General features: G+C 36.4%; 1 protein-coding gene across 7 annotated transcripts in view; it reads left to right on the forward strand.

Moving 5' to 3' along the window:
- Nucleotides 1-13063, forward strand: part of HERC2 (HECT and RLD domain containing E3 ubiquitin protein ligase 2) — a 114208-nt gene that overhangs the window by 32759 nt on the left and 68386 nt on the right. For all 7 annotated transcript variants that reach the window (XM_075737434.1, XM_075737423.1, XM_075737454.1 and 4 more), the window contains 15 exons: nucleotides 450-560; nucleotides 891-1062; nucleotides 1668-1841; nucleotides 2457-2645; nucleotides 3291-3442; nucleotides 4273-4430; nucleotides 4875-4988; nucleotides 6369-6620; nucleotides 7531-7724; nucleotides 8673-8873; nucleotides 9547-9775; nucleotides 9850-9974; nucleotides 11272-11450; nucleotides 12341-12525; nucleotides 12894-13049. In XM_075737434.1, coding sequence (XP_075593549.1) covers nucleotides 450-560; nucleotides 891-1062; nucleotides 1668-1841; nucleotides 2457-2645; nucleotides 3291-3442; nucleotides 4273-4430; nucleotides 4875-4988; nucleotides 6369-6620; nucleotides 7531-7724; nucleotides 8673-8873; nucleotides 9547-9775; nucleotides 9850-9974; nucleotides 11272-11450; nucleotides 12341-12525; nucleotides 12894-13049 — 2591 coding nt within the window. The remainder of the gene's footprint in view (nucleotides 1-449; nucleotides 561-890; nucleotides 1063-1667; nucleotides 1842-2456; nucleotides 2646-3290; nucleotides 3443-4272; nucleotides 4431-4874; nucleotides 4989-6368; nucleotides 6621-7530; nucleotides 7725-8672; nucleotides 8874-9546; nucleotides 9776-9849; nucleotides 9975-11271; nucleotides 11451-12340; nucleotides 12526-12893; nucleotides 13050-13063) is intronic.

Below are 13063 nucleotides of genomic sequence, written 5' to 3' on the forward strand. Positions count from 1 at the left end.
GACTTCTGTGCATATGAAGGAAAATACACTCATACTGGACTTGGACCACTCCCCTGCTTTTTCCTGTTATTTAAGAAGACTTAAAGTTACTCTTTTACAATTGTTACCAGAAATTAATTTTCTTTTGAATACTGGAACTACATCCTTATGGTGAATATCATAAAGAATATTTGAATTTCACCTGTGAAATTTTCATGTTCTTAACATATTTAATAGAGCTATAGAGCAGATAGTGAAGCTTGGGGCAATTTTAAAGCCTACCTGTTACTCTAAAAATTGATCTGGCGTAGAATATGTCAGCTTTTCTTCCTAGCTGCTTTCATCACTAATTTGATATTTTTCTGTAAATTTAGTTGGCTTCGTTGTTTTGTAGATGCTTTTGGTAAGCAAATATGTATTGTTTTCAATTAATTCTTAGTTAATGTATATTGTTTGACTTTATTAAATAGAGATGTGCATGGAGCTCCCAGTACCAAAGGGCCAGGAAACATTCCGTTGCAAGACCAGCACTTGGCACTTGCCATATTGCTAGAACTGGCAGTGCAGAGGGGTACACTAAGGTGAGAAGCATGAGCACTCTGACTTTTAACCATCACTGTCTGTTGGAATGGCCTGAGCAGCGCCTCTCTTCAGTTTTCATGGGTTTGGGTTTAACGTAATAATTGTGGTTGAAAGCATGTGAACATTTTCTGTAATGCAGTGGCGATCAAGTTCTTACATTAGCTAGATTGCAAAATCCATTTTTGATATTTTGATAACTTGCTTAAAAGGGAAAGCCATGACATTGGATATTGCTAAACTTCCAAATGTAGAAAGTGAATTGTATGGATAACCTAAAATAGTATCTTTAGGAATGCTTATTAATTGAAGATGCAAACTTCCTCTTTCAGCCAAATGTTGTCTGCAGTTATGTTGTTGCTTCAACTTTGGGATAATGGAACAAGGGAAACAGATAATGAGCGATCTGCACAGGGAACAAGTGCACCCCTTCTACCTTTGCTACAAAGATTTCAGAGTATAATATGTAATAAAGACGTGCCCAATACTGAAGAAGAGATTCAGGTACTTACCCTTGGATTATTTGAAAGGGGCATTATGTCAGTATCAACTTTCCTTTGGCTGGCTAAAATAATTATAAAATTATCCAAACAAAATTTAGATTTGCTTTGGCAGTAGTCTTTTCCATGTAAGATGTATATACACCACTGTCGTTTGGTTTTCATGCATACATTTGAGTTTCTTGAGGTAGGAGGAGGAATGTCATAGTATGGTTGGAGGTGAGCATTGCATTCCAGAGGTAATGATTTTGTGATATTTAACTTAGAGATGTATGTGGCCATTTAATTTTTCTGCATATTTGGATTGTTTTTATTTAGTTGTATTTGAAGTTAATTGAACTAAGTGAATATTATTGAGGTTGATAAAACATAGTAAATCGGTTTTATTATGCTTGTACCTTTCTATTACATTCACAATCTGACTATATTTTCTTAACATGTGTGTTTGGAATTTTTCTGTACTGTAAGAAAAAGGATGTACAGAATTAATTTGTTTTCTCTTAAACTTGTGCAGATACTCAGCATGTCTAAAATATATTGTGTATCAGTATGTGTAGTGGCATAGAAATACCTTGAATATTCTTCTAACTGGTCTTTTTTCTTTTCTAGCTCCTGACTTACCCTCTGAGTCCAAATGAAAGTTTTCTAAGGTATCTGACTTTACCACAGGACAATGAGCTAGCGATTGATCTGAGACAAACAGCTGTAGTGATCATGGCCCATTTAGATCGTCTAGCCACCCCATGTATGCCTCCACAGTGTAGCTCTCCTACATCTCATAAGGTAACTATTTGCAACATCGAATCTAGTAGTGAGATATTCTTCCTAGAAGTGTAACTGATAATTCAATTTCAAAGGAAAACAACTCCTAAGATTCTTCAAATTTCCTTTTGATTTTCACAAGGAAACCTTGAGTTGTCCAGATATGTCTTACTTTGGTATCTTTTATTACATCAACACTCTTTCAGTCAGCCTTGGGAGTATAATTAAATGGTTTGTGAACCATTCTTTCTCATCACAACACTGTGGCTAATTCGGCCATATTTTGAGCTGTTCCCTGTGTTCATCAGAGTAAATGCTTAAGACTAGACTTCATAAATGTTCGGAGTCTTGACATAAGAAAGACTCCAAAAGAAAGAAAAAAGTAAATGTTAAACTTCCCAACTTGAAAAATGTCTGAACACTTATAAATATCTGAAGATATCTGAATGTGATGTTTGCAAGTCTTTATTTTTTTTCTGTCTTCTAATAGGTAAGCTTTTTTTGCTACTGGCAGTAATGATTGTCACAGGTTTGAGTATATTTGGCATATAAAGGTTTAACAGATAATCCGCTATATGCATTTTATTAAATTGCATGTTTCAAAATTAGTACTTACAGAATTTTCTTATTTTCTAGGGATCTCTGCAAGAGGTCATTGCTTGGGGTTTAATAGGTTGGAAATACTATGCTAATGTGAGTGGTCCAATTCAATGTGAAGGACTTGCCAATCTTGGCGTTGTGCAGGTCGCCTGTGCAGAGAAACGTTTTCTAATATTATCTAGGAATGGACGAGTTTATACACAAGCGTACAACAGTGATACTCTGGTGAGAGGGGTTTTTTTACATGTTTTTAAAAACGTGTTTTCTTCTGTATTACTTCATAGCATAAGTCTGCTCTTTCAACTATTTGTCTTGGAAGAGTAGATGGAGACATGCTGTTTTTTGTGAGCTTCCATGTTGTTTTTGACCTTTCAGAAATAGTGGGTTTGGTCTCTTGTATTGATTTGATGAAATGCATCTAGTTTCTGTAATTTCCATCAGGTTAGAGGTTATGAATACAATGATAATTGCTTTCATTGGTACGTTGGCCTTGGTAACAACGGCAGAAATTGGGAGATATGAAATGGATTTTACTTCAGTGATGTAACACTATGCCTAAACTGTGTGGTTTCTCAAACAAAACTTTATTGCAACAGAGACATTTGTCACTGAGATTGCTTGTAAGATAAACACCATTTTCATATATACTGAAGACCTTATAAGCATGGGAACAGAATAACTTCAAAGCATTGTCTTTTTTTGTCAAATAGTAGATTTGACTTTTTTTCCTTTATACCTTCACTTCATTAATTTGAATGTACAGTTTTCATAAAACCTTAGGAAGTCTGTAGCTAGTTACTCTGTGTATAGGCAAGTGATGGAAAATACAAGCAGGTTTTTTTAAGTGTATTGTTTTTGTTTGGTTCACAGGGACCACAGCTGGTGCAGAGTCTAGCTTCCAGAAATATTGTGAAGATAGCAGCACATTCAGATGGGCATCACTATCTTGCTTTGTCAGCAAATGGTGAAGTTTTTTCTTGGGGTTGTGGAGATGGTGGAAGACTAGGCCATGGGGATACAGTGTATGTAATAAAAATAATCATAACATTTATTTGCCAGTGTTCTGAATTCATAGTAAAAACTATTTAGTTGCGTATACAAGCACATTCAGCATTTGACCTTTGTCTCTGTCACTGAACAGAAATTGTATTCTCCCTGCATGTTTTCTCTGTAATATTCCCAGTTCTGTATTAATACTTTTTGAAATACTTGTAGATAGAAAGTGTAGTAGTGGTTGCACTGTTATTAGGCCTTTTATTCATGGTTTTGTGAATCCTCAGTGCATTTTCTCTAGAAACATTGACTCAGGTGTTAGAGTGGGGTCTCATTTCCTATGCAGTCATGTTGCATATATCATTCCTTTTTGTCCCTTGTGTTAAACAATAACATTACTGTTCTGCTTTTGTGTAGGAGCAGTTTTCTACAGGCATATTCTGTAGGGGGTGTACATCAATATATTTTAGAGGATTTAAGTGTCTTCCCCAGTGCTGCAATCCCTATAAAGCAAGCGAGTTACTGCACAATGGTTAGCAGTGTCACGAAATTAGCTGTTCAGATATAGCACTTAAGGTAATTTCCTTTATAGTAGACAAATCTTTTTTAAAAACACTGCATTAATTTAATTGGAAATAGAAATCATAGTTATCAGACATTCCTTCAGTGGTTGGTATGTTTTTGAACAATCTGAATTTAATTTTTGGCTTATAGCTCTATTTATAACTTGATACTTCAGACTAGTAATAAGGTGTGCAGGTAGAATTGCAGCAATTGTTTTCTGACAAGTATGTCACACGTTTTATTATCTACTCATAAGATGACTTTTTGTGAAGTATGTCACCTTCTCTTTAAATAGCCCTCTGGAGGAACCAAAGATGATATCTGCTTTATCTGGAAAGCAAGCTGGGAAACATGTTGTTCACATTGCATGTGGAAGCACCTATAGTGCAGCCATTACTGCTGAAGGAGAGCTATATACATGGGGACGAGGAAACTATGGCAGGCTTGGTCATGGTATGTTACTTGATCTTAAAGTTGTTTGTCAAAGAATTGTTTAGTGCTTGTCTCAAATGATCTTTTATCCAACTTACCTAAAGCTGATTTGAGAAACATATGTGGTTTCACATGAATTGAAAAAAATATGGGAGAGATTGTCTCAAAACCACTAAATTCGAGTGCTGTGAAAATCAGTGATTGGATGGAGAAGAAAAATCTACACTGTTCTCAGTCTTCTTCACAAGGAAGGGGAACAATCTCATGGATTAAATCCAGATTAGATTAACTAAGAGACCATATGGGAGCTTAGTCACGATGCTCAAATCTGAAAACAAAACCAAACCACCACCCCTTCACCCCCCCCACAACAAAAGACCCAAAAGCAAACAAAAAAAACCCCAAACAAAAGAACCTACCAGGCCTTCCCGGCTTTGCGTCTCACAGAACTACTTTGTTTTGAAGGTTCCAGTGAAGATCAGACCATCCCAATGCTGGTCACGGGGCTGAAAGGACTCAAAGTTATTGATGTGTCCTGTGGCAGTGGAGATGCTCAGACTCTTGCAGTTACTGAAAACGGTTAGTAGCAAAATATAACTTCACACTTTCAGCTTACCTGTTCTTCCTTTCATTCTGAAGATATTTATACTGCAGGTATTATGCTTATTTCTAGCGGCTTGAATTCTGAAAAAATTTGAAGCTGAAATTCCTTTTGGGGAAATACATATGTGCGCTTATACATTTTGCATATAATGTGTGCAGATATATTTCCATGCATAATATGCAATGTAATTATTATGAATATACAAATATATATTCAATTTGTGTTATATATCTTTAAAATACCCATGTAAATGTATAATATACAAAGTAACACATACATGTACACACACATCTAACTTTTATGCATTATTATGTAAGTGCAAATAACTCCTGTTGTCAGAACAGCCAGAATTTTGAGTAGGAGTGTTGTCTGTGTTAACCCATGGGAAGTGCCAGAGAGAGGCTGTGTTGGACTCCTGCTTCCCAGCATCCCTGAGTGAGGTGCCTAGGGGGGAAACACATTCAAAAACTGAATTTCACTGTGTGACGTTAAGCCCCAAAGTTATCCCGTAGAAAGCATATAGCTCTTACGAGCGAGTTGTTCTTTTAAATTATAGTTGGTTATGGTGATGTGCAGTATTTAAAAGCTGACAGATTTACTCATCCAGGAAATGGAAACCTAGATTTTATTTATGTTTTTCTCTTGGTCTCCTTCTTGCGTGCTTCCATTGCATATCAGAGTACTGATATGAGACTAGCTTGTGCAAGTAGGGGATGTAAATGCATAAGAATGTAAAACAAGACTTTTTTTTGGATGTGCATGGATTTACCAGTCTTGAACCATTATTTTCTTTGATGCAGAATAACTTGACTATTTCTAAGTTCCTATATCAAGGCTTAGATTTAGTAGTGTATTTCAAAAGAACATGATAGACAATGGCACTTTTCATTTTGTGAAATGGTTGAATGACAAGAACTGAAAAATAAATTGTCTGTTTGCAGACAATTTGGCCATTTGACGTGGAAAAAGATTTTTCACGTTATTACAAATAACACCTTGTAATAAAAGAAGGCAGTTTGTAACTAAAGGTCATGCTACGGGCTTCGTTTGCAGTAAATCCTATACTTCATAGGTTTTTAAGAAGGACTTTATGTACACTGATGAATTTTCAGTATGTGGTATGTGTTACACTTTTTATGTTTAGTTTTACCAACATGAAAACTGTTCAAATCTTTTTCTTCTTATTTTCATGAACTATTAGGAATTAATTAATACCTGCTATTCTTAAATTATAATTTGAAAATTGTGTTTATTACAGAAGTAGATTTTTTAAGAGCTTACTTGTCAAAACAGATAATTATCTTGCATGAAAAAACAATGCAATATTTTTTTGCTTTATTTCTTTTGATTTAAAGGCCAAGTGTGGTCTTGGGGTGATGGAGATTATGGAAAACTGGGAAGGGGAGGCAGTGATGGTTGCAAGACTCCCAAATTGATAGAAAAACTTCAAGATCTGGACATTGTGAAAGTACGCTGCGGGAGTCAGTTTTCTATTGCTTTAACCAAAGACGGCCAGGTCTATACCTGGGGAAAAGGAGACAATCAGAGACTTGGGCATGGAACGGAAGAGCATGTTCGATATCCCAAACTGCTGGATGGTTTGAAAGGTAATTATCAGAACTGGAAATATTCCAAAGTTCTTTTTGCTGTTGTTGGGACCTTTTACCAGACACTAATGATCTGAACTTTAAGAATGATGGTACTATGTACTCCATCATATTTTATGCTGGTTGAATTGAAAATTAAGTGCACGTTTTCCATCACTTCTGCATTTACACCTTTAGAATTCTAGCAGACTTAGAGCCACTATGTTAGGACTACTTTAAATGCCGCTTGTCTTATGTTCTCTTTATTCTTACTGCTTTTCTTTTATTAGGTTCACAGAAATGCTATTTTTGCATTGTCATGCAAGTAAATATATATAATATGCTTAGATTAAGGCATGTGAATGGAATAAATGAAAATCACAGGCAACGAGTAATGTTGCTGAAAATGTGTTTGTGCCAGTACTTTTGACTAGTTTGTAGCAGAGTGAAGGTTATTTCTTGCATTTGTGAGAAACCTGAGGTTTTGTAGGGGAACATGAGGAAGAAACCTCTTTTATTGCTCTGTCTTTCCTAAATTGTTGTTCATATATGGTGTGTGTTCTAAGTGAAAGTAACTTCTGAACTAATGACTACAATATAACTTTGCAGCCTCTGTTCATACATGGGGAGATCTTTTAATAAACCTTGCCTGAGAAAGTATCTAAGTAGAAGGGATACAAAATAAAAGATTTATTTTTAATTTTAAACTTTTGTACTTAAGCTGTCTCTTAAGAATCTTTAAATATTTCCTTGGTTTTTCTTTTGCTATACTCTTCCAATCCACTACTAAGGCAAAGGTGAGACTCTTGATATCCATAATGTGTTCATAGTTAAGTATGGTTGTAATTAGCAGTTTTCCTTACCTCTGATAATTCTCTGTTAATGATTGTAATCTTCAAGTTTTATTTTCAATATTTGACTCTCCTACCAGGGAAAAAAGTGATAGATGTGGCGGCTGGATCTACCCATTGTTTAGCACTGACGGAAGATAGTGAAGTGCATAGCTGGGGAAGCAATGATCAGTGTCAACATTTTGATACTTTGCGGATCACCAAACCAGAGCCCACAGCTCTCCCAGGATTAGACACGAAGCATATTGTTGGAATTGCTTGTGGGCCTGCTCAAGTAAGTTCTGGTTTTGAATTGTTAATTGTGATTTGTCTTTGTCTCTCACTGAGACTGATTCTGTATGCTAATCTCAGTCCCTCTTTCTGTGCTTGCGTGACTTTTCTTATTATTATTTCTTACTTTGAATAAATGAAGGCTTGGAAAAAACCCCAAATTTTGTGCAATTCCTCTGCCAAAAAGGGATGACTAGCTTTCTTTTTTTCTTTTTTTCTTTTTTTCTTCTTTTTTTTTTTTTTTCTGTTGGATATTCTGAGAAGTAGCTGTTTACCTGTTTTGGTTGTTTTTGTCAATGTCCTGGTTTTTGGCTGGGATAGAGTTAATTTTCACAACAAGCTGGGAGGGGACGCAGCCAGGACAGCTGACCCAAACTAATCAAAGGGATGGGGGCTAGCTGGGGAGGAGGGACAGGCTGAGTGGGCTGAGTGTCTGGTTGTTGGGTGAGCAGATTGCATTGCATATCACCTGCTCTGTATACTCTAAGTACTGTTGTTATTTTCCTCTTCCTTTGCTGCCTTGGTAAACTGTCCTTATCCCAACCCATGAGTTTTACCTTTTTCTTCTGATTCTTCTCCCCACCCCAGCAGTGGGGAGTGAGTGAGTGGCTGTGTGGTGCTCAGCTGCTGGCTGGGACTAAACCACAACAGTCTGGTACAGCAATTGAAGAGTTGTCCAGCAGAATGTTTCCTGCAACAGAGATAGTGAGGTATATGGACTGGCATAACAACACTTTGGAAAGTGTGATGAGAGAGTTCTTTTCTGGGATTGGTAGGGTTTTATTTCTGTTTACAAAGATGCAAGTGGAGGGTTCTCTTCAACAGATATGCTGATATTATTTCTGTATCTTCTGTTAGTGTTTGAAGGCAGATGTTATCTTTACACTCTAATCAGTTTCATCTTCTATTTGGGAGGTAACTGTTGAACTTTGTATATTGTTTCCATTTATAGAGTTTTGCTTGGTCATCGTGTTCAGAATGGTCAATAGGCTTGCGAGTGCCTTTTGTGGTGGATGTTTGCCCCATGACATTTGAGCAGCTAGATCTTTTACTGAGACAAGTGACAGAGGGAATGGATGGCTCCTCTGACTGGCCCCCTCCTCAAGAAAAGGAGTGTATGGCTGTGGCAACGTTAAACCTTCTAAGGCTTCAGGTACCTTCAATTTCATACACATTGAGCAGTCATTGAACTAAGTGTTTCAGTAAGTTGCTTGGATGAAAATAGTGGACGTAGTGTGCTTTAAAACATTTTTATTGATTTAAAAGGTGAAATAAGTTAAAATATCACTTTCTACTCTTTGAAATTTGGCAGCTAGTGGTTGGGTTTTTTTCTTCTCGGCAGCTTTTGGATCTCATTAAAAATGAACTATAAAAATAAAATTTAAATGGATTAAGCCTTGTATACTCAATAAGCCCATACACTCAGAGATTTTGAGCATTTCTAAGAACTTTACATAGCATTTTTAAGAGTGAATTTCCTCTTTAGAAGGTATCTGACAGTCACTGAAGATGTGCTACTTTTCCTAGCATACTGTAGCAAAGTAGAAGCAGTTTAGGTTATTATTTAGGTTGTTAAAGATCAGAGTTTTAGGGGATATAGTTAAATATAATTTATAATTTTTGAGTATTAGTTTAAACTCAGTATGTGTTTGGGCAAGCCAGCATTTGCCTTTAGTTTTACAAATTTACAGATGAAGTTTGTATCTTGGTTAGTCAACTTGCTCAATTGGTCCAGGATTGACTTCCCCCCCAGCCCCCAGTTCACATCACTTCTTAATGAAAATTTCCCTTTTTTTTTTCCCCCTTCTTTTTACATTTCTTTTCAGCTTCATGCTGCCATTAGTCATCAGGTGGATCCAGAATGCCTTGGCTTAGGTTTAGGCGGTATACTGCTCAATAGCCTGAAGCAGACGGTGGTAACGTTAGCAAGCAATGCTGGTGTTCTTAATACTGTGCAATCGGCTGCTCAAGCAGTGCTGCAGAGTGGATGGTCTGTGTTACTACCAACAGCGGAAGAGCGGGCTAGGGCACTCTCAGCGCTCTTGCCCAGTGCAGGTTGGTCTTAAGATTTACATCTATTTGTTTTGTGCTTGCATTTCTAGTTTTTTAATAGCTTCTTCCATGTTTAGTTTCAGGAAATGAAATGAATGTAAGTCCAGGCCGTAGATTTATGATTGACCTCTTGGTGGGCAGCTTGATGGCTGATGGAGGCTTAGAGTCTGCACTAAATGCTGCTATTACTGCAGAAATTCAGGTACGTTTCAGCAGCTTTGCAGTTCTGTATAAACAGAATAAGAAGATGTATCAAGTGTTTTCTGAAGTTTGTGGATTGATGTTATCCTCTTTTGACCTGTAACTTGAGCCAATGTTTGTATGGAAGCATGAATCATAGTCTCCTTTTTAGTAGAGTGTTTCTTTTCTTTGCCTAGAGTGATGATTTTAATAATGGTAACAAACTTTTTCATAAGGCTTTATAATAGGAACATAATTTTACAAAGCGCTTTCTACCTTTCCATGGAATTCTTGAGTTTTTCACTTCCTTGATGTCACCTATATCTCTCCAGCAGAAATTTCAGCCTTATTACTTGGGAATTCAAAATGAATGGATTCTTTGCAGCATCGCAAATTTCAAACTGGTTTGACTGTTTAACAGATGCTGACTAGGTATACAAAGGATGAAAGAAACATTCTGCATATACCATCTTCTCCATTAGCCTCTCAGAGATGGGACATCTTCTGCACAGACTGCTATAAATTGCATATTTATGGCTGTGAAAACAAAAATGTGCTTTTCTGTTGCCTCTTCATTTGTTTAATTCTTCCTAGTATTTTTTCTTCTTTATTTCTCTCCACTGTTGGTAAATGGGGAGGTTTATGATGCAGAGGAAATGCATGCATTAAGTTTTACTTCAATGCACGGTCTAGCATTAGCATTTTCTGTTGTATTTAAAGACATGCAGGACCTCTTGTCTCCGAGGGCACATTTATGTTAGAGCATAGGTCAGAGATGCCTAAGCCAACTTCAGATATATGCTCAAAGTGATCTAGGTGGCAGCATACAGCACTGCACAGGTTAATTTACATTGTCTAAGACCTAGGTGAATTCGTTTCCATGGAGTTCTGTGTGATGATAGCTCAGTAGCAAATCTCACCCAGGTTATTCTGCAGCGGACTGGATTTGTTACTTGCATAAGCAGAGTAAGCATGCCTTCAATTGTGAACCGTGCAGCAGCTACTGGTGTGTTTAAACATACATAGAACAGAAATCAATTGTTAACTCGGTTTGGTGGAAGTTGAATTTGGAGTTTGTTTACTCTTTTTTTACCTTTTACACTCCCTCCCCCTTTCTTTTTATATTACAATTGTTTAAAAAGAAGTATGCCTATGTGGTTGTTACGGAATATACAATACACATTTGTCTGGTAGGAATTGTTTAATTTCTGGCATAGGTAAAGTAACTTGATCTTGTTATCACGGATACATGTTAGTAAAACATTTCATAATCACAGCAGCAGTTTGCATGTTTTCTTTAACTTGATTTACTTTTTTAGGATATTGAAGCAAAAAAAGAAGCACAGAAGGAAAAAGAAATTGATGAACAAGAAGCAAATGCATCAACGCTTCATAGGAGCAGGACTCCATTGGATAAAGACCTTATTAATACTGGAATCTATGAATCTGCAGGAAAACAAAGTTTACCATTAGTTCAATTAATTCAGCAGTTACTAAGGTAATTGCTTTGAATTTGTGTTTTCTTTTTGTACAGAAGATCTGTTTAGATGTTTTATGACCTAGTCAACTAAAGGATGACTAATTTTGGTTACAAATAAATAGTGTCCTGTGAGCATTTTAGCTCCTCAGAATTAAAAATACTGAACATTCTCCTCGCTTGTTTATAGTTTTGCTATTTTATGTTTGCTAAGGAGCAAAGTTCTATACTTAATTACCTGAATTTAGAAAGACTTATTACTGTGCTTTTATGGATTTTGTTTCTTCTTCCTGTACTCTGAAAGTCTGTGAAACAAATATAGGACAAATGTTCAAAAGCTTGTCCTTACAAAGTATGAGAATCAGCACAGATTTATTCAGAACTGACTATTTTGCCTCAAGGAGGCTGTAGCTGGGGCTATATGTGGGGGAGAAACCTGAATTTCAAATTCTTGACACTGAGAAAGAATTGTGAATGCAGGGCCAATAGGGTGCTGAGAACAAAGCTCTTCTGTCAGCTACAGTAGTATTTAATTTGTAGCAGGAAGTAATTAGGAGATTACTGAGAAACTTATTGTGCTTTTTCACTTAAGTGTGATGGTAACCATGTAATTTAATCAGTACTGAGACTCTTTTTGAACTACATAGTGTCATGACTTTAATTGCAGCCTGTGAGTCATGACAAAAAATAAAAATTTAATTAATTTCACAAATCCTATTACACAAAATGTGTCTCCAAAAAAAATTGACTTTTTGGGTACTCTGGTGCGAACAAGGGAACATCCTATGAAGAAAACTTAGCATGGGTTTCTTATTTGTGTGAAATTCAAGCAAAAGCTTAACCCATGTTTTGTGGACTGTCTTCACTGTCAGCTCTCTTTAAGTACTTTACAATACTTTTATACCAATTAGGAACATCGCTTCACAGACGATAGCCAAACTAAAAGATGTTGCTCGTCGCATTTCTTCCTGCATGGACCATGAACATTGTAGCAAAGAGAGATCTGCTTCTCTGGACCTGTTGCTCCGTTTTCAGCGTCTGCTTGTTAGTAAACTTTATCCAGGAGATTGTGTTGGGCAGGTCCCTAATACATACAGTAAGTTATTGTAAAAAATATAAGCCCCACCCCCTCAAACATTTCTGTAATGCCTTTTTACAGGATAGCAGTTTCTTATTTTAATTTATCTTCTTTATATTTATCAGCCTAGTTGCTGAGTCTGTCTGAAAAGTATTTGAAAGTAGTCTATATTGTTTTCTGTAAAGGAAAATTTCTCTTTGGAAGGCAACAGGATCTAGATAACAAACTTTTCATAAACTTTTTAAAAAAGTTTTTATTAAAAAGATGATGTTTCTTAATTCAGTGCTAATACTGAGTGGCTGCATTTCAGAAGAGATTGACAGTTTTTGAAATCTGTTTCTTAAGTATGACTGTGGTTTTCTGTGGTCTTTCTCCTTTCTATACAGGTCCTGACCTCTTAGGCGTTGGCTCTTTGCTGAAGAAATACACTGCTCTTCTGTGCACACACATTGGTGATATACTTCCTGTGGCAACCAGCATTGCTTCTACTAGTCATAGGCATTTTGCAGAAGTATCTCGTGTCGTGGATGGAGATTTAACAGGTAGGTTTTCCTTT

Source organism: Balearica regulorum, chromosome 1, assembly GCF_011004875.1.
Source record: "Balearica regulorum gibbericeps isolate bBalReg1 chromosome 1, bBalReg1.pri, whole genome shotgun sequence".
Taxonomy (NCBI): domain Eukaryota; kingdom Metazoa; phylum Chordata; class Aves; order Gruiformes; family Gruidae; genus Balearica; species Balearica regulorum.